Consider the following 24,918-nt stretch of genomic DNA (forward strand, 5'->3'; position numbering starts at 1 on the left):
CTAAATTTGGGGCGTCCCTGCCCCCTCCCCCCCCCATCCAAATCCATTTTTTGGGGTCCCTGTCCCCAATCCCAAATGTCACTTTTGGGGTCCTCTGTCCCCTCCCCACATTTTGGGGTCCCCCCATAAAATTTTGGGACTTTTCCCATCCCAAAAAAACCCCAAAAAACCCCAAAAAAACCCAAAAAACCGAAACCACGACGACACCGAAACGCTGCGAATCCGACCCCGCTTTGTTTTTGTTCCTCGTCCCTTTTTTTTTGGGGACAAAAAGGGACAAAAAAATCCCAGTTGGGGACAAAAATTTGGGGGGGGTGGGGGGGAGGGGACACGTCCCCAAAGATTTGGGGTGACCCCAAAAAAAATCCCCCAAAATTTGGTCACATGACCCGACAGCAGCGCTGCTTCTCCGCGGGGCCGTCCTCGGCCGGCGCCGTCAGCCGCAGCAGGGGCGGGTCCCCGATGTCCCCAAGGGTGTCCCCAAGGGTGTCCCCAAGGGTGTCCCCAAGGGTGTCCCCGATGTCCCCAAGGGTGTCCCCGGGGTTTCTGGGGTGGTTTTTGGGGTCGTTTTTCGGGGTTTTGGCGGCCGCTCGGTGACGTTTGAGGTCGGCCAAGGTGTGCGGGTGGCTTTTGTCACCCGAGGGGGTCGGGGGACAGCGAGGGGACGTTGGGGACATCGGGGACACGGCGGAGCCGTTGGGGTGAGGGGACGAGGGGGGGGTGGGACACGGGTCCTGAGGGGACAAAAAAAAAAACAGGGGGGGAGGTGACAATGGGGACACGCGGGGTTGTCCCCTCCCGGTGTCACCCCGCGCGTGAGCGCCCTCCCCGCTGGTGTCACCAAGCCGCCGATGTCACCCCTTGTTGTCCCCAAGGTCCCTCAGCCTGAGGTCCCCGCAATGTCACCAACACCCCCGGTGTCCCCCCAGACTGTCCCCAAGGTCCTCAACCCCCCACGATGTCCCCAAGGTCCCCCAAGGTCCCACGATGTCCCCAAAGTCCCTCACCCCAATGTCCCCCCAGTGTCCCCAAGGCCCAACCTCCAATGTCCCCCAAGGTCCCACGATGTCCCCAATGTCCCCCAATGTCCCCAAGGTCCCACGATGTCCCCAAAGTCCCTCACCCCAATGTCCCCCAATGTCCCACGTTGTCCCCAAGGCCCCCCCATTGTCCCCGATGTCCCTCACCCCTGATGTCCCCCCCATACATTGTCCCCAATGTCCCCAAGGTCCTCAACCCCTTAATGTCCCCAATGTCCCCCCAGTGTCCCCAAGGCCCAACCTCCAATGTCCCCCAATGTCCCATGATGTCCCCAAGGTCCCCCCGTTGTCCCCAATGTCCCCAAGGTTCCCAACCCCCCACGATGTCCCAAAGGTGTCCCCGATGTCCCCAAGGTCCCCAAACCCCCACGATGTCCACAATGTCACCCAATGTCCCCAAGGCCCTCACACTGATGTCACCCCTAACGTCCCCAAGGACCCAACCTTTAATGTCCCCCAATGTCCCCCCAATGTCCCCAAGGCCCTCACCGCCCAATGCCCCCAATGTCCCCAATGTCCCTCACCTCCAATGTCCCCAGTGTCCCTCCCTGATGACCCCGATGTCCCCAATGTCCCTCACCCTCAATGTCCCCAATGTCCCTCCCTCCCTGATGACCCCGATGTCCCAATGTCCCCAATGTCCCCAAGCCCCCGATGTCCCCAGTGTCCCTCACCCCCAATGTCCCCGATGTCCCTCACCCCTGAGGTGTCCCCAATGTCCCCACTGTCCTCAATGTCCCCAATCCCCCAGTGTCCCCAATGTCCCCAATGCCCCAGTGTCCCTCACCCACAATGTCCCCAATGTCCCCCCAATGTTCTCAATGTCCCCAACATCCCTGATGTCCCCAATGTCCCCAATCCCCCAATGTCCCCAATGTCCCAATGTCCCCAATGTCCCAGTGTCCCCCCAATGTCCCCAGTCCCTCAATGTCCCCAGTGTCCCAGTGTCCCCCCAATGTCCCCGGTCCCTCAATGTCCCCAGTGTGCCCAATGTCCCCAATGTCCCTCACCCCCAATGTCCTCAATGTCCCTCACCTTGAGGTGTCTCCAATGTCCCCAATCTCCCAATGTCCCCAATGTCCCCAGTGTCCCTCACCCCAATCTCCCAATGTCCCCCAATGTCTCCAATGTCCCTGATGTCCCCAATCCCCCCAACATCCCCAATGTTCCCCCAATGTCCCCAATGTCCCCAATGTCCCCAGTGCCTCCAATGTCCGTAATGTCTCCAATGTCCCCAATGTCCTCAATGTCCCCAATTCTCCAGTGTCCCCAATGTCTCCAATGCCCCAGTGTCCCCACAATGTCCCCAATCCCTCAATGTCCCCAATCCCCAATCCCCCAATGTCCCCAATGTCCCCCTGTCCCCAATCCCCAAGTGTCCCTCACCCCCAATGTCCCCAATCCCCTGACGTCTCCGATGTCCCCCAATGTCCCCAATGTCCCCCAATGGCCCCAGCGTCCCCAGTCCCACAGTGTCCCCAGTCTCCCAATGTCTCCAATGTCCCCAACGCCCCCAGTGTCCCCAATGGCCCTGATGCCCCTGGCGTCCCCAATCCCCCAATCCCCCAATGTCCCCAATGGCCCCGATGTCCCCAATGTCCCCAATGGCCCTGATGTCCCCAATGTCCCCAGTGTCCCTCACCACCAATGTCCCTCACCCCAATGTCCCCAATGCCCCCAATGTCCCCAATGTCCCCCAATGTCCCCAATCCCCCAATGTCCCCAGTGTCCCCAATCCCCCAAGGCCCCAATGCCCCAATGTCCCCAGGGTCCTCAATCCCCCCAATCCCCCAATGTCCCCAATGTCCCCAATGTCCTCAATCCCCCAATGCCCCCCAATGTCCCCGATGTCCCCAACGTCCCCAATACCCTGATGTCCCCAATGCCCCCAGTGTCCCCAATCCCCCAATCCCCCAATGTCCCCAATGCCCCAATGTCCCTGATGTCCCCAATGTCCCCAGTGGCCCCAATGTCCCCAATCCCCCAATGTCCCTCACCCCAATCCCCCAATGTCCCCAATCCCCCAATGTCCCCAATGTCCCCAGTGTCCCCAATGTCCCCAATGCCCCCAATGTCTCCAATCCCCCAATCCCCCAATCTCCCAATGTCCCCAGTGTCCCCAATCCCCCAATGTCCTCAATGCCCCAATGTCCCCAATGTCCCCCAATGTCCCCAATGCCCCAGTGTCTCCAATCCCCTGATGTCCCCAATGTCCCCAATGTCCCCAATGTCCCCAATCCCCCAATGTCCCCAATACCCCAATGTCCCTCACCCCCAATGTCCCCAATGTCCCCAGTGTCCCCAGTGGCCCCAATGTCCCCAATGCCCCGATGTCCCCAATGTCCCCAACCCCCCAATGTCCCCAATGTCCCCGCTGTCCCCGCTGTCCCTCACCCCAGCCCCCCCGCGGTGGCCGGCGGGTGGCAGCGGTGGCCGCATCTCGCCGGCCGTGCCCTCGGCGGTGGCGGTGGCGGTGGCAGTGGCGGCGGCGGTGGCCCTGTCCTCGTCCTCGCTGTCCCCGAGGTGTCCCCAGACGATGGCCTCGCGCTGCAGCTCCCGGCGGTAGCGGCTGGAGCGCTCCGAGAGGCTGGCGCGGCGCACCACCTTCCTGGGGGGTTTATGGGGTTTGGGGTTTTGTGGGGTTTGTGTGGGGTTTTATGGGGATTTATGGGGTTTTTGTGGGGTTTGGGGGATTTGGGGTTTTTGTGGGGTTTGGGGGATTTGGGGTTTTTGTGGGGTTTTTGTGGGGTTTGGGGTTTTATGGGGTTTGTGTGGGGTTTTTCTGGGGTTTAGGGTTTGGGGTTTGTGGGGTTTGGGAGGTTTTATGGGGTTTGGGGTTTTATGGGGTTTTATGGGGTTTTTATGGGGTTTGGGGGATTTGGGGTTTGTCTGGGGTTTGTGTGGGGTTTCGGGGGTTTTTATGGGGTTTGTGGGGTTTGTGTGGGGTTTGGGGGGTTTGGGGTTTTATGGGGTTTGTGGGGTTTGTGTGGGGTTTATGGGGTTTGGGGGGTTTGGGGTTTGTGGGGTTTGTGGGGTTTGCGGATTTTTATGGGGTTTTTGTGGGGTTTGTGGGGTTTGGGGGGTTTGGGGTTTTGTGGGGTTTGGGGGATTTGGGGGTTTTTATGGGGTTTGTGGGGTTTGTGGGGTTTGGGGTTTGTGTGGGGTTTGGGGGGTTTGGGGGATTTGGGGTTTGTGGGGTTTGGGGGTTTGTGGAGTTTTTATGGGGTTTGGGGGATTTGTGGGGTTTGGGGGGTTTTATGGGGTTTGTGGGGTTTTTGTGGGGTTTGGGGGGTTTTATGGGGTTTGGGGCTTTTTGTGGAGTTTGGGGGATTTGGGGCATTTGGGGCATTTAGGGGATTTGAGGGATTTTTGTGGGGTTTTTGTGAGGTTTGTGGGGTTTGTGGGGTTTGGGGGATTTGGGGTTTGTGGGGTTTGGGGGGTTTTTATGGGGTTTGTGGGGTTTTTGTGGGGTTTGGGGGATTTGGGCCATTTGGGGTTTGTGGCGTTCAGGGGTTTGGGGGGTTTGGGGGATTTGGGGTTTGGGGTTTTTGTGAGGTTTTTGTGGAGTTTTTAATGGGGTTTTTGTGGGCTTTTTATGGGGATTTATGGGGTTTATGGGGTTTGTGGGGTTTAGGGGATTTGGGGCATTTAGGGGATTTGGGGTTTTATGGGGATTTGAAAGGGTTTTTGTGGGGTTTTGGGGATTTATGGAGTTTGGGGTTTTTGTGGGGTTTGTGGGGTTTGTGTGGGGTTTGGGGGGTTTGTGGTTTTATGGGGTTTGTGGGGTTTGTGTGGGGTTTATGGGGTTTGGGGTTCGTGGGGTTTGTGGGGTTTGCGGATTTTTATGGGGTTTTTGTGGGGTTTGTGGGGTTTGGGGTTTTGTGGGGTTTTTGTGGGATTTGGGGGGTTTGGGGGATTTGGGGTTTGTGGGGTTTGTGGGGTTTGGGGTTTGTGTGGGGTTTGGGGGGTTTGGGGGATTTGGGGTTTGTGGGGTTTGGGGGTTTGTGGAGTTTTTATGGGGTTTGGGGGATTTGTGGGGTTTGGGGGGTTTTATGGGGTTTGTGGGGTTTTTGTGGGGTTTGGGGGGTTTTATGGGGTTTGGGGCTTTTTGTGGAGTTTGGGGGATTTGGGGCATTTGGGGCATTTAGGGGATTTGAGGGATTTTTGTGGGGTTTTTGTGAGGTTTGTGGGGTTTGTGGGGTTTGGGGGATTTGGGGTTTGTGGGGTTTTTATGGGGTTTGTGGGGTTTTTGTGGGGTTTGGGGGATTTGGGCCATTTGGGGTTTGTGGCGTTCAGGGGTTTGGGGGGTTTGGGGGATTTGGGGTTTGGGGTTTTTGTGAGGTTTTTGTGGAGTTTTTAATGGGGTTTTTGTGGGCTTTTTATGGGGATTTATGGGGTTTATGGGGTTTGTGGGGTTTAGGGGATTTGGGGCATTTAGGGGATTTGGGGTTTTATGGGGATTTGAAAGGGTTTTTGTGGGGTTTTGGGGATTTATGGAGTTTGGGGTTTTTGTGGGGTTTGTGGGGTTTTTGTGGGGTTTGTGGGGTTTTAGTGGGGTTTGTGGGGATTTGTGGGGTTTGGGGGGTTTTATGGGGTTTGGGGGTTTTTGTGGGGTTTGGGGGATTTGGGGTTTGTGGGGTTTTTGTGGGGTTTGGGGGTTTTTATGGGGTTTGGGGGTTTTTGTGGGGTTTGGGGGATTTGGGGCATTTGGGGCATTTAGGGGATTTGAGGGATTTTTGTGGGGTTTTTGTGGGGTTTGTGGGGTTTGTGGGGTTTGGGGTTTTTATGGGATTTGGGGGGTTTGCGGTTTGTGGGGTTTGGGGGATTTGGGGTTTGTGGGGTTTGTGTGGGGTTTGTGGGGTTTTATGGGGTTTTGTGGGGTTTGGGGGATTTGGGGGATTTGGGGTTTGTGGGGTTTTTGTGGGGTTTTGGGGATTTGGGCCATTTGGGGTTTGTGGGGTTTGGGGGTTTGTGGGGTTTTTATGGGGTTTGGGGGGTTTGGGGTTTGGGGTTTTTATGGGGTTTTTGTGGGGTTTTTGTGGGGTTTTTATGGGGTTTGGGGCATTTAGGGGATTTGGGGCATTTAGGGGATTTGGGGCATTCAGGGGATTTGGGGCATTTAGGGGATTTGGGGTTTTATGGGGATTTGAAAGGGTTTTTGTGGGGTTTTGGGGATTTATGGGGTTTGTGGGGTTTTATGGGGTTTGGGGGATTTGGGGGATTTGGGGTTTTGTGGGGTTTTTATGGGGTTTTGTGGGGTTTGGGGGATTTGGGGGATTTGGGGTTTGTGGGGTTTGGGGGTTTTATGGGATTTATATGGGGTTTTATGGTTTTTTTGTGGGGTTTTTATGGGGTTTTAATGGGGTTTGGGGCATTTAGGGGATTTGGGGCATTTGGGGGATTTGGGGTTTGTGGGGTTTGGGGATTTTTATGGGGTTTTTGTGGGGTTTGTGGGGTTTGGGGTTTGTGGGGTTTGGGGTTTTATGGGGTTTGGGGTTTTTATGGGGTTTGTGGGGTTTGGGGGTTTTTATGGGGTTTGGGGGTTTGTGGGGTTTGGGGGTTTTTGTGGAGTTTGGGGGATTTGGGGCATTTGGGGCATTTAGGGGATTTGAGGGATTTTTGTGGGGTTTTTGTGAGGTTTGTGGGGTTTGGGGGATTTGGGGTTTGTGGGGTTTGGGGGGTTTTATGGGGTTTGTGGGGTTTTTGTGGGGTTTGGGGGATTTGGGCCATTTGGGGTTTGTGGCGTTCAGGGGTTTGGGGGGTTTGGGGGATTTGGGGTTTGGGGTTTTTGTGGGGGTTTGTGGGGTTTTTATGGGGTTTTTGTGGGCTTTTTATGGGGATTTATGGGGTTTAGGGGATTTGGGGGATTTGGGGGATTTGGGGTTTGTGGAGTTTTATGGGGTCTTTATGGGGTTTTATGGGGTTTGGGGGTTTTTTTCGGGGGATTTTGTGGGGTTTTGTGGGGTTTTTGTGGGGTTTATGGGGTTTGTGGGGTTTAGGGGATTTGGGGCATTTAGGGGATTTGGGGTTTTATGGGGATTTTAAGGGGTTTTTGTGGGGTTTTGGGGATTTATGGGGTTTGTGGGGTTTGGGGGATTTGGGGTTTGTGGGGTTTGTGTGGCGTTTGTGGGATTTGGGCCATTTGGGGGTTTGTGGGGTTTGGGGTTTTTGTGGGGGTTTTGTGGGGTTTTTGTGGAGTTTTTAATTGGGTTTTTATGGGGTTTTTGTGGGGTTTTTATGGGGATTTATGGGGTTTAGGGGATTTGGGGTTTGTGGGGTTTTATGGGGTCTTTATGGGGTTTTATGGGAGTTTATGGGTTTTTATGGGGTTTTATAGGGTTTTTATCGGGGTTTTTGTGGGGTTTTTAATAGGGTTTTTATGGAGTTTTTGTGGGGTTTTGTGGGGTTAAGGGGATTTGGGGTTTGTGGGGTTTGGGGGTTTTATGGGGTTTTTATGGGGTTTTTGTGGTGTTTTATGGGGTTTTTAGAGGGCTTTAATGGGGTTTTATGCAGATTTTGTGGGGTTTTTGTGGGGTTTTTCTGGGGTTTGTGGGGTTTAGGGGATCTGGGGCATTTAGGGGATTTGGGGTTTGTGGTGTTTGGGTTTTTTGGGGTTTTTATTGGTTTTTACGGGTGTTTATGGGGTTTAGGGGATTTGGGGCATTTAGGGGATTTGGGGTTTGGGGGTTTTATGGGGTTTTTCTGGGGTTTTTCTGGGGTTTTAAATGGGGTTTGTGGGGTTTAGGGGATTTGGGGCATTTAGGGGATCTGGGGCATTTAGGGGATTTGGGGTTTTTGGGGTTTGGGGTTTTATGGGTTTTTATGGGTTTTTATGGGTTTTTGTGGGGTTTTTATGGGGTTTAGGGGATTTGGAGCATTTAGGGGATTTGGGGGCTTTATGGGGTTTTTATGGGGTTTTTATGGGGTTTTGGGGTTTACGGGGCTGTGAGGTTTAGGGGGTTTGGGGAATTGTGGAGTTGATGGGGTTTAGGGGATTTGGGGGGAGTTTGGGGTTTATGTGATTTGGGAAATTAGGGGATTTGGGGTTTTTATGGGGATTTGGGCTTTATGGGATTTGGGCTTTATGGGATTTAGGGGTTTTGGGATTTAGGGGATTTATGGGGTTTGAGAATTATGGGAATTCCGAATTTAGGGGATTTGGGATTTAGGGGATTTATGGGGTTTAAGGGATTTATGGGGTTTGAGAATCATGGGAATTTGGGATTTAGGGGATTTGGGGTTTATGGGGTTTTTATGGGTTTTTATGGGGTTTAGGGGATTTAGGGGACTTGTGGCATTTGGGGGATTTGGGGTTTGGGGGGTTTGGGGTTTGTGGACCCTCACCCAGTGACCCCCAGTGTCACCCTAAACCCCCCCAGTGTCACCCTGACCCTCTCAGTGTCCCCAGTGCCACCCCAGGGCTGTCCCCTGGGCTGTCCCCGAGGCGGAGGTGCCACCCTGACCCTCCCAGTGACCCCAGTGCCACCCCTGGGCTGTCCCTGAGGCGGAGGTGCCACCCTGCCCCTCCCAGTGCCACCCTGACCCTCTCAGTGTCCCCAGTGCCACCCCAGGGCTGTCCCCGAGGCGGAGGTGCCACCCTGCCCCACCCAGTGCCCCCAGTACCACCCCAGTACCACCCCAGTGTCACCCCAGTGCCACCCTGCCCCTCCCAGTGTCCCCAGTGCCACCCCAGTGCCACCCCAGGGCTGTCCCCGAGGCGGAGGTGCCACCCTGCCCCTCCCAGTGTCCCCAGTGTCCTCAGTGCCACCCCAGGGCTGTCCCCAAGGTGGAGGTGCCACCCTGACCCTCCCAGTGTCCCCAGTGCCACCCCAGGGCTGTCCCCGAGGCAGAGGTGCCACCCTGCCCCTCCCAGTGTCACCCTGACCCTCCCAGTGCCACCTTGCCCCTCCCAGTGTCCCCAGTGCCACCCCAGTGTCCCCCCAGTGCCCCCCCAGGGCTGTCCCCATGGCAGAGGTGTCACCCTGCCCCTCCCAGTGTCCCCAGTGCCACCCCAGGGCTGTCCCCGAGGCGGCGGTGCCACCCTGCCCCTCCCAGTGTCACCCTGCCCCTCCCAGTGCCACCCTGCCCCTCTCAGTGTCCCCAGTGCCACCCCAGGGCTGTCCCCGAGGCAGAGGTGCCACCCTGACCCTCTCAGTGTCCCCAGTGCCACCCCAGTGCCACCTCTGGGCTGTCCCCGAGGCAGAGGTGCCACCCTGCCCCTCCCAGTGTCCCCAGTGTCCCCAGTGCCCCCCCAGGACTGTCCCCAGGGCGGAGGTGCCACCCTGACCCTCCCAGTGCCACCCCAGTGCCACCCCAGGGCTGTCCCGGAGGCGGAGGTGCCACCCTGCCCCTCCCAGTGTCCCCAATGCCACCCCAGTGCCACCCCAGGGCTGTCCCCGAGGCGGAGGTGCCACCCTGACCCTCCCAGTGTCCCCAGTGTCCCCCCAGTGCCCCCCCAGGGCTGTCCCCAGGGCGGAGGTGCCACCCTGACCCTCGGCTGCCGGCGCTGGACGTTCTCCTCTGGAGCAGGGATTTCTGCTTCTCCTGCGACTTCAGCACGGCCGCCCGCTTGTGCTTCAGCTCCAGCAGCTTGGCCCGCACCTCCTCGTCCCCGCAGACATCTGGGGCGACACCCTCTGTCACCGAATGCCACCGCCGAGCCACCGAAGCGCCACCACGCCGTCCCCAAACCCACCCAGGGGGGTCTCATCCAGCGTGGATTTGGCGCCCAGGTCGGCGCCGTGCGCCACCAGCAGCTCCGCCAGCTGCACCTGGGGGGGAAAAACGGGACAGAAACGGTCGGAAAAACAGGGAAAACCGGGAAAATCGGGGACACGGGGGGGTGTCCCCGAGGGGGCGGGTGACACACCTGTCCCCAGCAGGCGGCGGCGTGCAGGGGCTGCCAGCCGTCGGCGTCGCGGGCGTCGGGGCGGGCGCGGTGCTCCAGCAGCAGCTCGGCCGCCTCCAGGTACCCGTTGGCGGCTGCCACGTGCAGCTGGCAGGGGACAGGGGTGGGGACAGCGGTGGTGGCACTCTGGTGGCACCTCGGTGGTGGAGAGGGAAGGGGGGGGATGGGGGGGGTTTGGGGTAAAAGGGGAGTGGGGGTGGCGGGGGGTTGGGTTTGGTGGCACTGTGGGGGTGTGGGGACATTCACGAAGTGACCTCCAGTGTCACCCCCACCTCGTCCCAGTGACCTCCAGTGTCACACAGTGTCACCCCCACCTTGTCCCAGTGACCTCCAGTGTCACCCAGTGACCCTCAGTGTCACCCCCACCCCCTCCCAGTGACCCCCAGTGTCACCCTGACCCTCCCAGTGACCGCAATGTCACCCTTGTGTCATCTATGTCACCCTGACCGCCCATCGATGACCCCAGTGCCACCCCGACCCAGTGACCCCCAGTGTCACCCCAGTCCCCTCCCAGTGACCCCAGTGTCACCCTGACCCTCCCAGTGTCACCCTGAGCCTCCCAGTGACCACAATGTCACCCCAATGGCCACCCCAGGGTCACCCTAATCCTCTCGGTGACCCCAGTGCCACCCCAACCCCCTCCCAGTGCCACCCTGACTGTCCCAGTGACCCCCAGTGCCACCTTGACCCTCCCAGTGTCACCCTGACCCCCCATCGATGACCCCAGTGTCACCCTGACCCAGTGCCCCCCAGTGTCACCCCAGTCCCCTCCCAGTGACCCCAGTGCCACCCTGACCCCGTGCCCCCCAGTGCCACCCTGACCCTCCCAGTGCCACCCTGACCGCCCCCATCAATGACCCCAGTGTCACCCTGACCCCGTGCCCCCCAGTGTCACCCCAGTCCCCTCCCAGTGACCCCAGTGCCACCCTGACCCTCCCAGTGCCACCCTGACCCCCCCAGTGACCCCAGTGCCACCCTGACGTTCCCAGTGCCACCCTGACCCTCCCAGTGTCACCGTGACGTTCCCAGTGGCACCGTGACGTTCCCAGTGCCACCTTGACCCTCCCAGTGCCACCCTGACCCTCCCAGTGTCACCCTGACCCCCCCAGTGACCCCAGTGCCACCCTGACCCTCCCAGTGTCACCCTGACGTTCCCAGTGCCACCCTGACCCTCCCAGTGCCACCCTGACCCTGTGACCCCAGTGCCACCCTGACCCTCCCAGTGCCACCTTGACCCAGTGACCCCCAGTGTCACCCTGACCCTCCCAGTGCCACCCTGACCCTCCCAATGACCCCAGTGTCACCCTGACCCTCCCAGTGCCACCCTGACGTTCCCAGTGCCACCCTGACCCTCCCAGTGTCACCCTGACCCTGTGACCCCAGTGCCACCCTGACCCGCCCAGTGTCACCCTGACCCCCCCAGTGACCCCAGTGCCACCCTGACGTTCCCAGTGCCACCCTGACCCTCCCAGTGCCACCCCACCCCCTCGCCCCCCGCTGTCCCCTGGCTGTCCCCACGCACCAGGGTGGCCCCTTGGTGTCCCCGCGGCGCGTCCAGCTGGGCTCCGTCCCGGATCATCTCCCGGATCTCCTCCAGCATGGAGCGCTCCGTGGCCGCCCGCGCCTCCTCGATGCGCTCCTGGGTGATCCCTGCCGGGCCGCGGCCAGGTGACGGCGGTGACAAAGTGACACCGGTGACAAAGTGACACCGGGCCGCGCCGCCCCGGCCGCCGGCGCCGCCTCACCTTGCCGCGCCATGGCGCTCTCCAGGCACTCCAGGGTGGCCTCGTCCTCGCACAGGTCGTAGGGCATGTTCCCGTCCGAGTTCACCGCCAGCAGGTCCGCGCCGCTGCCGGGACAGCGCCGGGGTCACCGCCGTGTCCCCAGGTGTCCCCAAGTGTCCCCAGGGGTGTCCCCAGGGGTGTCCCCAGGGGTGTCCCCGCGGTACCGCTGGATCAGGAGCTGCACCAGGCGCAGGTGGCCGCAGGTGGCGGCGGCGTGCAGGGGGGTCCAGAGCTCGGCGTCGCGCGCGTTGGCGTCGGCGCCCGCCTCCAGCAGGAGGCGCACCAGGGGCTGGGAGTCGTCGATGCAGCTCTGGGAATGGGGGTGGGAGGGGGAACGGTGGGAATGCTGGGATTGGGAATGGTGGGATTGGTGGGATTGGTGGGATTGGTGGGATTGGGAATGGGAATGGCGGGAATGGTGGGATTGGGATTTCGTCCAGAACCAGGGGCTGGGAGTCGTCGATGCAGCTCTGGGAATGGGGGTGGGAGGGGGAATGGTGGGACTGGGAATGGTGGGATTGGGAATGGGAATGGTAATGGCACTGGGATTGGTGGGATTGGGAATGGTGGGATTGGGAATGGGAATGGTGGGATTGGGAATGAGAATGGTGGGATTGGGAATGAGAATGGTGGGATTGGGAATGGTGGGATTAGGAATGGGAATGGTGGGATCGGGATTTCGTCCAGAACCAGGGGCTGGGAGTCGTCGATGCAGCTCTGGGAAGGGGGGTGGGAGGGGGAATGGTGGGAATGCTGGGATTGGGAATGGTGGGATTGGGAATGGGAATGGCATTGGGATTGGGAATGGCATTGGGATTGGGAATGGGATGGGTGGGAATGGGAATGGGATTGGTGGTGGGAATGGGATTGGGAATGGAATTAGTGGGATTGGGATTTCATGGTCCAGAACCAGGGGCTGGGAGTCGTCGATGCAGCTCTGGGAACGGGGGTGGGAGGGGGAATGGTGGGAATGCTGGGATTGGGAATGGTGGGATTGGTGGGATGGGGACTGGGATTGCTGGGATTGGGAATGGTGGGAATGGGAATGGTGGGATTGGCAATGGCATTGGTGGGATTGGGAATGGGATTGGTGGCATCGGGATTTCATGGTCCAGGAGCAGCTGCACCAGGGGCTGGGAGTCGTTGATGCAGCTCTGGGAATGGTGGTGGGAGTGGGAATGGTGGGAATGCTGGGATTGGGAATGGGAATGGGAATGGCATTGGGATTGGGAATGGGAATGGTGGGATTGGGAATGGGATGGGTGGGAATGGGAATGGGATTGGTGGTGGGAATGGGATTGGCAATGGGATTGGTGGGATCGGGATTTCGTCCAGAACCAGGGGCTGGGAGTCGTCGATGCACTTCTGGGAATGGGGGTGGGAGCGGGAATGGTGGGAGTGCTGGGAATGGGATTGGGAATGGTGGGATTGGGAGTGGTGGGATTGGGAGTGGTGGGAATGGGAATGGTGGGATTGGGATTGGTGGGATTGGGATTGGGATTGGTGGGATTGGGATTTCATGGTCCAGAACCAGGGGCTGGGAGTCGTCAATGCAGCTCTGGGAATGATGGGAGTGGGAATGGGAATGGGAATGGGATTGGGAATGGGATTGGGATTGGGAATGGGTTTGGGAATGGTGGGATTGGGATTGGGAATGGTGGGATTGGGAATGGGAATGGTGGGATTGATTGGGATTTCATGGTCCAGGACCAGCGGGGGGGAGTCATCGATGCAGCTCTGGTAATGATGGGAGTGGGAATGGTGGGAGTGGTGGGAATGGGAATGGGAATGGGAATGGGAATGGTGGGATTGGGAATGGGATTGGGAATGGGATTGGTGGGATTGGGATTGGGATTGGTGGCATTGGGATTTCATGGTCCAGGACCCGTGGGAGGGAGTCGATGCAGCTCTGGGAATGATGGTGGGAGTGGGAATGGGAATGGCATTGGGATTGGGAGTGGGATTGGGAATGGGAATGAGATTGGTGGGATTGGGATTGGGAATGGTGGGAATGGGATTGGGATTGGGAATAATGGGATTGGGATTGGGGTGGAATTTCATGGTCCAGGACCAGCGGCAGGGAGTTGTCGATGCAGCTCTGGGAATGGTGGGAGTGGGAATGGTGGGAGTGGCGGGAATGGGATTGGGACTGGGAATGGGATTGGGAATGGTGGGATTGGGAATGGGAATAATGGGATTGGTGGGATTGGGAAAGGGAATGGGATGGGGAATGGGATTGGTGGGAATGGGAATAGGAATAATGGGATTGGGAAAGGGATTGGTGGGAATGGAATTGGGAATAATGGGATTGGGAAAGGGATTGGTGGGAATGGAATTGGGAATAATGGGATTGGGAAAGGGATTGGGATTGGTGGGATTGGTGGGAATGACATTGGGAGTGGGAATGGTGGGATTGGGATTGGGAATGGTGGGATTGGGAATGGGATTGGTGGGATTGGGAATGGCATTGGGAATGGCATTGGGAATGGGAATGGTGGAATGGTATTGGGAATGGGATTGGGAATGGGATTGGGAATAGGACTGGGAATGGGATCGGGATTTCATGGTCCAGGACCAGGGGCAGGGAGTCGTTGATGCAGCTCTGGGAATGATGGGAGTGAGAATGGTGGGAGTGGTGGGAATGGGATTGGGAGTGGGAATGGGATTGGGAATGGTGGGAAGGGGAATGGTGGGAATGGCGGGAATGGTGGGATTGGGAATGGTGGGAATGATGGGAATGGTATTGGGGGGAATGGGAATGGTGGGAATGATGAGAATGGTGGGACTGATGGGAATAATGGGATGGCATTGGGAATGGGATTGGGAATGGGAATGGGATTGGGAATGGGATTGGGAATGGGAATGGTGGGAATGATGGGAATAATGGGATGGGATTGGGAATGGTGGGAATGGGAATGGTGGGAATGGCGGGAATGGTGGGAATGGGAACAGGATTGGGAATGGTGGGAATGGGTGGGAATGACGGGAATGGTGGGATTGGAAATGGTGGGAATGGGATTGGAATTGGGAGTGGGAATGGTGGGATTGGGAATGGGATCGGGAATACTGGAATTGGGGATGGGGATGGGATTCCGGGTGTTGGGATGCTGGAGGTCAATGGGATGGGAAGGGCGTGGGAAACGGATCCCGGGATTTGGGATCGGCGGGCGGAGAGGGGAAGGGCAGGAGCTGGAGCTGGGATGGAAAAGGTTTGGGGTTCCCGGGATAAGGGAGGGTCCGGGATCGCCAGAGACCGGATAGGGAAAAAACGGGATAGGGATTTGGGAAATCGGGGATCAGCGGCTGATGGGATGGGAAAGGCCTGGATTTGGGATGGGAAGGGCCAGGATTTGGGATCAGCGGGATCTGGGATGGGAAGGGCCTGGATTTGGGATCACAGAGATTCGGGATCACTAATTAATGGGATGGGAAGGGCCAGGATTTGGGATGGGAAGGGCCTGGATTTGGGATCAGCGGGATCTGGGATCACCAATTAATGGGGTGGGAAGGGCCGGGATTTGGGATCACCTGGATTTGGGATTATCAGTTAATGGGGTGGGAAGGGCCAGGATTTGGGATCACTGGGATCGGGGATCACAAATTAACGGGATGAGATTGATCTGGATTTGGGATCACCGGGATTTGGGATCACTGTTTAATGGGATGGGAAGGGCCTGGATTTGGGATCACTGGGATCTGGGATGGGAAGGGCCTGGATTTGGGATCACCAGCATTTGGGAACAATGGATGGAGCTGGGATGGAAACCACCTGGACCTGGGATCACCGGGACTTGGGATCACCAGTTAATGGGATGGGAAGGGCCGGGATTTGGGAATCTCTGGGATTAGGGATCACAGGGATTTGGATTCAATAGATGGAGCTGGGATGGAAAACACTTGGATTTGGGAATCTCTGGGATTTGGGATCACCAGTTAATGGGATGGAAAGGCCTGGATTTGGGATCACCGGGATCTGGGATCAATGGATGGAGCCGGGATGGGAAAGACCTGGATTAGGGATCACCGGGATTTGGGATCACTGGGATCTGGGATGGGAAGGGCTGGGATTTGGGATCACTGGGATTTGGGATCACTGGGATCTGGGATGGGAAGGGCGGGGATTTGGGATCACCTGGATTTGGGATCACTGGGATCTGGGATCATGGGGATCTGGGATTTGGGATCACCAGGATCTGGGATCAGTGGATGGATCTGGGATGTAAAACGCCTGGATTTGGGATCACTGGATTCTGGGATCAATGGATGGATCTGAGATGGAAATGCCTGGATTTGGGATCACTGGGATCTGGGATCGCAGGGATCTGGGATCAGTGGATGGATCAGGGATCAGGGGATGGATCTGGGATGGAAAAGCCCCAGACCCGGGATATCAGAATCAGCTCACGGGACAGGAAGGGCCCGGATCCTCCGGGATCCCGGGAAGGACCCGGCTCCGGAGCCCCGGGGCGTGGGATGGGGAATGCCGGGAACGGCTCTGGGAATTCTGGGAATTCCGGGACTACCTGGTGCAGCGCCGTCAGCCCGTCCTCGTTGCACAGGTCGGGGCTGATCCCGCTCTCCAGGAACTGCCGGACTGCGGGGGAACGGGAATTCCGGGAATGCCGGGGGCTGCCGGCGCCGCCGGGAATCCCAGCGGAACCATGGAGGATCCCAAGGGCAATTCCAAATATCCCAAGGGGATTCCAAGGATCCCAAGGGCAACTCCAAGGGTTCCAGTGGAACCAGCAAGAATCCCAGTGGGAATTCCAAGGATCCCAATGGAAATTCCAAAGATCCCAATGGAAACGCCAAGGATCCCAATGGGACCACGACCATCCCAACAACTCTCCCAAGGATCCCAGAGGCAATTCCCAAGGATCCCAAGGGAGCCACGACCATCCCAAAGACTCTCCCAAGGATCCCAAAGGGAATTCCAAGGATACCGACGGCAATTCCAAGGAATCCAATGGAACCACCAAGGATTCCAATGGATCTGCTGAGTATCCCAAAGACATTCCCGAGGATCCCAAGGGAACCACGACCATCCCAAAGACTCTCCCAAGGATCCCAATGACAATTCCAAGGATCCCAGTGGAACCACCAAATATCCCAAAGACATTCCCAAGGATCCCAAAGGCAATTCCAAGGATCCCAAGGGCTCTCCCAAGGAATCCAATGGAACCACCAAGGATTCCAGTGGAACCTTGGAGCGTCTCCATGGCCATTCCAAGGATCCCAATGGAACCACCAAGGATTCCAATGGATCTGCTCAGTATCCCAAAGACATTCCCAAGGATCCCAGTGGAACCACGACCATCCCAACGACTCTTCCAAGGATCCCAAAGACATTCCCAAGGATCCCAAAGTCACCACGACCATCCCAACAACTCTTCCAAGGATCCCAATGGCAATTCCAAGGATCCCAATGGCAATTCCAAGGATCCCAATGGAACCACCAAATATCCCAAAGACATTCCCAAGGATCCCAATGGGACCACAACCATCCCAAGAACTCTTCCAAGGATCCCAACGGCCATTCCAAGGATCCCAATGGGACCGTGACCATCCCAACGACTCTTACAAGGATCCCAAAGACATTCCCAAAGATCCCAAAGAAACCACGACCATCCCAACAACTCTTCCAAGGATCCCAATGGAAATTCCAAGGATCCCAATGGAAATTCCAAGGATCCCAATGGAACCATGACCATTCCAACGGCCCTTCCAAGGATCCCAATGGAAATTCCAAGGATTCCAAAGGCAATTCCAAGGATCTCAACGGAACCAGGACCATCCCAATGGCCATTCCAAGGATCCCAAAGGCAACTCCAAGGAATCCAATGGAAACACCAAATATCCCAAAGATATTCCCAAGGATCCCAGTGGAACCACCAAATATCCCAACCACTCTTCCAAGGATCCCAATGGCATTTCCAAGGATCCCAATGGGACCACGACCATCCCAAAGACTCTTCCAAGGATCCCAATGGATCTGCTGAGTATCCCAAAGACATTCCCAAGGATCCCTAATAAACCACGACCATCCCAACGACTCTTCCAAGGATCCCAATGGAAATTCCAAGGATTCCAAAGGCAATTCCAAGGATCTCAACAGACCCAGGACCATCCCAATGGCCATTCCAAGGATCCCAATGGCAATTCCAAGGATCCCAATGGAACCACCAAATATCCCAAAGATATTCCCAAGGAATCCAATGGAACCACCAAGGATTCCAGTGGAACCTTGGAGCGTCTCCATGGCCATTCCAAGGATCCCAATGGCAACTCCAAGGATTCCAAAGGAACCGTGACCATCCCAAAGACTATTCCAAGGATCCCAATGGAACCACCAAGGATTCCAATGGATCTGCTCAGTATCCCAAAGACATTCCCAAGGATCCCAATGGAACCATGACCATCCCAACAACTCTTCCAAGGATCCCAACAGCAATTCCAAGGATCCCAGTGGAACCACCAAATATCCCAAAGACATTCCCAAGGATCCCAAAGGCAATTCCAAGGATCCCAATGGATCTGCTGAGTATCCCAAAGACATTCCCAAGGATCCCAAAGAAACCACGACCATCCCAACGAGTCTTCCAAGGATCCCAATGGAAATTCCAAGGATCCCAATGGCAATTCCAAAGTCCCAATGGAACCACCAAATATCCCAAAGACATTCCCAAGGATCCCAGTGGAACCGTGACCATCCCAACCACTCTCCCAAGAATCCCAAAGACATTCCCAAGGATCCCAATGGAACCACGACCATCCCAAAGACTCTCTCAAGGATCCCAATGGCAATTCCAAGAATCCCAATGGATCTGCTGAGGATCCCAAAGACATTCCCAAGGATCCCAAAGAAACCACGACCATCCCAACAACTCTTTCAAGGATCCCAGTGGAAATTCCAAGGATTCCAAAGGCAATTCCAAGGATCCCAATGGAAATTCCAAGGATGCCAAAGGCAATTCCAAGGATCCCAATGGAACCACCAAATATCCCAAAGGCCATTCCAAAGATCCCAATGGGACCGTGACCATCCCAACAACTCTTCCAAGGATCCCAAAGACATTCCCAAGGATCCCAACGTCACCACCACCATCCCAACGACTCTTCCAAGGATCCCAATGGCAATTCCAAATATCCCAAAGATATTTCCAAGGATCCCAATGGGACCACGACCATCCCAACCACTCTTCCAAGGGTCCCAAAGGCATTCCCAAGGATCCCAGTGGAAATTCCAAGGATCCCAGTGGAACCATGACCATCCCAACCACTCTTCCAAGGATCCCAATGGCCATTCCAAGGATCCCAATGGAACCACCAAATATCCCAAAAATATTCCCAAGGATCCCAGTGGAACCACCAAATATCCCAAAGGCCATTCCAAAGATCCCAATGGAATAATGACCATCCCAACCACTCTTCCAAGGATCCCAAAGACATTCCCAAGGATCCCAAAATCACCACCACCATCCCAACGACTCTTCCAAGGATCCCAACAGCAATTCCAAATATCCCAAAGACATTCCCAAGGATCCCAATGGGACCACGACCATCCCAACCACTCTTCCAAGGATCCCAATGGATATTCCATGGATCCCAATGGCCATTCCAAGGATCCCAATGGAACCACCAATTATCCCAAAGACATTCCCAAGGATCCCAGTGGAACCGTGACCATCCCAACCACTCTTCCAAGGATCCCAATGGCAATTCCAAGGATCCCAATGGATCTGCTGAGTATCCCAAAGACATTCCCAAGGATCCCAATGGGACCACAACCATCCCAAGAACTCTTCCAAGGATCCCAAGGGATATTCCATGGATCCCAAAGGCAATTCCAAGGATCCCAAAGGCAATTCCAAGGATCCCAAAGGCAATTCCAAGGATCCCAATGGAAATTCCAAGGATCATTCCAACGGCACTTCCAAGGATCCCAATGGGTATTCCAAGGATCCCAAAGGCATTCCCAAGGATCCCAATGACACCGTGACCATTCCAACGACACTTCCAAGGATCCCAAGGGCAATTCCAAGGATCCCAATGGAACCACCAAATATCCCAAAAATATTCCCAAGGATCCCAGTGGAACCACCAAATATCCCAAAGGCCATTCCAAAGATCCCAATGGGACCGTGACCATCCCAACCACTCTTCCAAGGATCCCAAAGACATTCCCAAGGATCCCAACGTCACCACCACCATCCCAACGACTCTTCCAAGGATCCCAACAGCAATTCCAAATATCCCAAAGACATTTCCAAGGATCCCAATGGGGCCACGACCACCCCAACGACTTTTCCAAGGATCCCAATGGCCATTCCAAGGATCCCAATGGCCATTCCAAGGATCCCAATGGAAACACCAAATATCCCAAAGACATTCCCAAGGATCCCAGTGGAACCGTGACCATCCCAACCACTCTTCCAAGGATCCCAATGGCAATTCCAAGGATACCAATGGATCTGCTGAGTATCCCAAAGACATTCCCAAGGATCCCAATGGGACCACGACCATCCCAACCACTCTTCCAAGGATCCCAAGGGATATTCCATGGATCCCAATGGCCATTCCAAGGATCCCAATGGCAATTCCAAGGATCCCAATGGAACCACCAAATATCCCAAAGATATTCCCAAGGATCCCAGTGGAACCACCAAATATCCCAAAGGCCATTCCAAGGATCCCAATGGGACCGTGACCATCCCAACCACTCTTCCAAAGATCCCAAAGACATTCCCAAGGATCCCAACGTCACCACCACCATCCCAACGACTCTTCCAAGGATCCCAACGACTCTTCCAAGTATCCCAAAGACATTCCCAAGGATCCCAAAGAAACCACGACCATCCCAAAGACTCTCCCAAGGATCCCAATGGCCATTCCATGGATCCTAATGGCCATTCCAAGGATCCCAATGGAACCACCAAATATCCCAAAGACATTCCCAAGGATCCCAGTGGAACTGTGACCATCCCAACCACTCTTCCAAGGATCCCAATGGCAATTCCAAGGATCCCAATGGATCTGCTGAGTATCCCAAAGACATTCCCAAGGATCCCAATGGGACCACGACCATCCCAACCACTCTTCCAAGGATCCCAAGGCATATTCCATGGATCCCAATGGCCATTCCAAGGATCCCAATGGCAATTCCATGGATCCCAAAGGCAATTCCAAGGATCCCAAAGGCAATTCCATGGATCCCAATGACACCGTGACCATTCCAACGACACTTCCAAGGATCCCAATGGCAATTCCAAGGATCCCAATGGAACCACCAAATATCCCAAAGATATTCCCAAGGATCCCAGTGGAACCACCAAATATCCCAAAGGCCATTCCAAAGATCCCAATGGGACCGTGACCATCCCAACCACTCTTCCAAGGATCCCAAAGACATTCCCAAGGATGCCAAGGTCACCACCACCATCCCAACGACTCTTCCAAGGATCCCAACAGCAATTCCAAATATCCCAAAGACATTCCCAAGGATCCCAATGGGACCACAACCATCCCAACCACTCTTCCAAGGATCCCAACGGCGCCTCCAAGGATCCTGATGGAAATTCCAAGGATCCCAAAGACATTCCCAAGGATCCCAATGGAACCATGACCATCCCAACCACTCTTCCAAGGATCCCAAAGACATTCCCAAGGATCCCAAAGGCCATTCCAAGGATCCCAGTGGAACCACGACCATCCCAACCACTCTTCCAAGGATCCCGATGGCAATTCCGAGGATCCCAAAGACATTTCCAAGGATCCCAAGGTCACCCCGCCAACTCTTCCCAGAATCCCAGCAGCTCCCACCCCCCCTCCCACCCCCTCCCCACAACCCCCGGAATTCCCACCCCGCCCCTCCCCCACCTTCCTCGACGTCGCGCCGCCCGGCCGCCTCCAGGAGCCGCACGCCGGCCGGGAACGTCACCCTCTTCCCGGGGGGGCCGCAGCTCTTCCTCCTCCTCCTCTTCCTCTCCCCGGCTCCCCCGGGAATTCCGGAGCATTCCTTCTGGGCCTGGGCCCATTTTTTCAGCTGCTGGGCGCGGCGTTTCTGGGCGTGCCGCAGCCGCTCCGGCGTGCTCAGCCGGCAAACCGCCGCCATCTCGGCCAGCAGCTCCTGGTGCTCCGCCATGCCGCCCCTCCTCCCGCCGAATTCCCAAAAAAACAACCGGGAATGACGCCCGGGAGAGGCAGCATCCCCCCCCCGAACTCCCTCCAGAGCCCGGCTTATCCTTCTCTGCTCGGCGTTTTCCGTGGATTTGGAGATGAGGGAAATTTGGGAAGCATCTCTTGGGGTTGTTTTTTTTGTTTTTTTATGGAGATGGAGCCAAAAATTCCCGAAATTTTGTTGCTTATTTATCCCGATTTTTCCACCTCCTGGGGCGTGGAGAAGGTTCAAAACGTTCAGGGAGATGCCGTGGGATGAATCCTGAGGGAAAATAGAAAACAAATCCCAAGGAGGAATAAATCCCAACCCACGTTGGGAAATCCCAGCCCGGATCCGGCTCGCCCGGTTTTTCCGGTTTTTTCTCAGCCGGGATTGACCTGGAATCCAAAAGGAATTCCCAAAGAAAAAACTGGAATTTTTTAAGGCAGGATTGACCTCAAATCCAACTGAAATTCCCCAAAAAAATTTGGAATTTTTTAGGCTGGGATTGACCTCGAATCCAACTGAAATTCCTAAAAAAAAAATTGGAATTTTTTTAAGCCGGGATTGACCTCAAATCCAAAAGGAATTCCCCCCCAAAAAATTGGAATTTTTAAATTTTTTTGGGTTGATTTTCCTAAGTTGGGATTGACCTCGAATCCAACAAGAATTCCCAAAAATAATTGGAATTTTTTAAGGCAGGATTGACCTCAAATCCAACTGAAATTCCTAAAAAAAAACTGGAATTTTTTTATTATTTTGGTTTGGTTTTCCAAAGCTGGGATTGACCTCGAATCCAACCAGAATTCCCAAAAAAAAATTGGAATTTTTTAAAGCCGGGATTGACCTCGAATCCAACTGAAATTCCTAAAAAAAATTGGAATTTTTTAAAGCTGGGATTGACCTGGAATCCAAAAGGAATTCCCCCAAAAAATTGGAATTTTTAAATTTTTTTGGGTTGGTTTTCCTAAGTTGGGCTTGACCTCAAATCCAACAAGAATTCCCCCAAAAAATAGGAATTTTTTTAAGCCAGGATTGACCTCAAATCCAACTGAAATTCCTAAACAAAAATGGAATTTTTTAAGCTGGGATTGACCTCAAATCCAACTGAAATTCCACCAAAAAATTGGAATTTTTAAAGTTTTTTGGTTTGGTTTTCCTAAGTTGGGATTGACCTCAAATCCAACCAGAATTCCCAAAAAAAAATTGGAATTTTTTAAAGCCAGGATTGACCTCAAATCCAAAAGGAATTCCCCCCCAAAATATTGGAATTTTTAAATTTTTTTGGGTTGATTTTCCTAAGTTGGGATTGACCTCAAATCCAACAAGAATTCCCCCAAAAAATTGGAATTTTTTAAGTTGGGATTGACCTCAAATCCAACTGAAATTCCTAAAAAAAAATTGGAATTTTTTTAAGCAGGGATTGACCTCAAATCCAACCAGAATTCCTAAAAAAAAACTGGGATTTTTTAAAGTTGGGATTGACCTCAAATCCAACTGAAATTCCCAAAAAAGACTGGAATTTTTTTGGGTTGATTTTCCAAAAAAATTCCAAATTTTTTTTGAATTCTGCTCAGATTTGAGGTCTAGCCCAACTTTACAAAAACAAAACAAAACAAAACAAACAAACAAACAAAAAAATTCCTGGGAATTCTCGCGGGAAAATGGAGCAAAAATTGGGAACTGCTTCGAAAAAGCTCCAAAAAATTTCACATTTTTGGGAAAAGTCACAAAATTCCAGGGAAAAAGCCTCAAAATTCCTCAAAAATCCCCAAAATTCCCTGAAAAATCCCCAAAATTGCCCCAAAATTCCCCAAAAACAGCTCCAAAATTTCCTAAAACGGCCAAAAATTCCTCAAAAAAGCCCCAAAATTCCTCAAAAAAGCCCCAGAATTCCCCCAAAAAAATCCCAAAATTCCCCGAAATGGCCCCAAATTTCCTCAACCCAGCTCCAAAATGCCACCCCCGATGTCCCCAAGGTCCCACCCAGGTCCCCAAATCCCCCCTGAGGGGACCCTCAATGTCCCCAGGGCCACCCCCGATGTCCCCAAGGTCCCCAAGGCCACCCCGAGGTCCCCTCAAGTCCCTGAACTTGTCCCCAAGGCCACCCTCAATGTCCTCAAGGTCCTCTCTAGGTCCTGAACTTGTCCCCAAGGCCACCCTCAATGTCCCCAAGGCCACCCCCAATGTCCCCAGTCCCTCCTCAAGGTCCTGAACTTGTCCCCAAGGCCACCCTCAATGTCCCCAAGGTCCTCTCAAGGTCCTGAACTTGTCCCCAATGTCCCCTCCATGTCCCCAAGGCCAACCCCGATGTCCCCAGTCCCTCCTCAAGTCCCTGAACTTGTCCCCAAGGCCACCCCCAAAGTCCCCCCAATTTCCTGGACTTGTCCCCAAGGCCACTCCCATGTCCCCAAGGTCCCCCCCATGTCCCCAAGGTCCCCTCATGTCCCTGACCCTGTCCCCAAGGTCTCCCCATGTCCCCAAGGTCCCCTCATGTCCCTGACCCTGTCCCCAAGGTCCCCCCCATGTCCCCACAAGTCCCTGACCCTGTCCCCAAGGTCCCCCCATGTCCCCAAGGTCCCCCCCACCCCCCCCCGTTGTCCCCAACCCCTCCCCCCACCTTGTCCCCAAGGCCACCCCAAACCCGGAACCTGTCCCCAGCCCCTCCCCTGTCCCCAACGCCCCTCTGTGTCCCCTCAATGTCCCCTTGTGTCCCCGGTGTCCCCCCCCTCACGTTTCCCGCCATGTCCCCGCGCCCCCCTCAGGCCGCCCCTCACGTCACCGCCATCTTGCCCGGCCCCTTCCCGCTCCCCCCCCCCCCGAGCTTCCACCGGCTCCCCCTCCCCCCCAGCCCCCTCCGCGCTGTCCCCGCGGTGTCGCCGCCCCCCGTTACCGGCCGCTGTCCTCTCGTTGTCCTCTAGTTGTCCCCTCGTTGTCCCCTCGCTGTCCCCGCCGCGCCCTCGGGCCGCGCCCGCCGCTGCCACAGGCGGGGCCGTCGCCATGGCGACCGCGCTACTTCCGGTGACGCCG

General features: G+C 55.4%; 1 protein-coding gene across 3 annotated transcripts; it reads right to left on the reverse strand.

The window, feature by feature from the left end:
* Window positions 1–213: 213 nt before the first annotated feature.
* On the reverse strand, window positions 214–24,917 carry PPP1R16A (protein phosphatase 1 regulatory subunit 16A). Of its 3 annotated transcripts, none has more exons than XM_059868455.1 (11): window positions 24,782–24,917; window positions 21,609–22,170; window positions 16,256–16,326; window positions 11,897–12,042; window positions 11,694–11,797; window positions 11,471–11,598; window positions 9,910–10,035; window positions 9,736–9,811; window positions 9,532–9,661; window positions 3,435–3,648; window positions 214–734 (listed from the first exon to the last, which is right to left on the reverse strand). In XM_059868455.1, exons 2-11 carry the CDS (start codon window positions 21,871–21,873, stop codon window positions 381–383), a joined length of 1,614 nt encoding a protein of 537 aa, XP_059724438.1. In that variant the 5' UTR covers window positions 21,874–22,170; window positions 24,782–24,917; the 3' UTR covers window positions 214–380. The 3 variants fall into 3 exon arrangements, with proteins under 3 accessions (XP_059724438.1, XP_059724428.1, XP_059724419.1); XM_059868445.1 differs by lacking the exon at window positions 24,782–24,917 and adding an exon at window positions 24,623–24,653 and having other exon boundaries at window positions 3,435–3,644; XM_059868436.1 differs by lacking the exon at window positions 24,782–24,917 and adding an exon at window positions 24,623–24,651.
* Between the last annotated feature and the right edge of the window lies 1 nt (window position 24,918).

Source organism: Haemorhous mexicanus, chromosome 1 (assembly GCF_027477595.1).
Source record: "Haemorhous mexicanus isolate bHaeMex1 chromosome 1, bHaeMex1.pri, whole genome shotgun sequence".
Lineage (NCBI taxonomy): Eukaryota > Metazoa > Chordata > Aves > Passeriformes > Fringillidae > Haemorhous > Haemorhous mexicanus.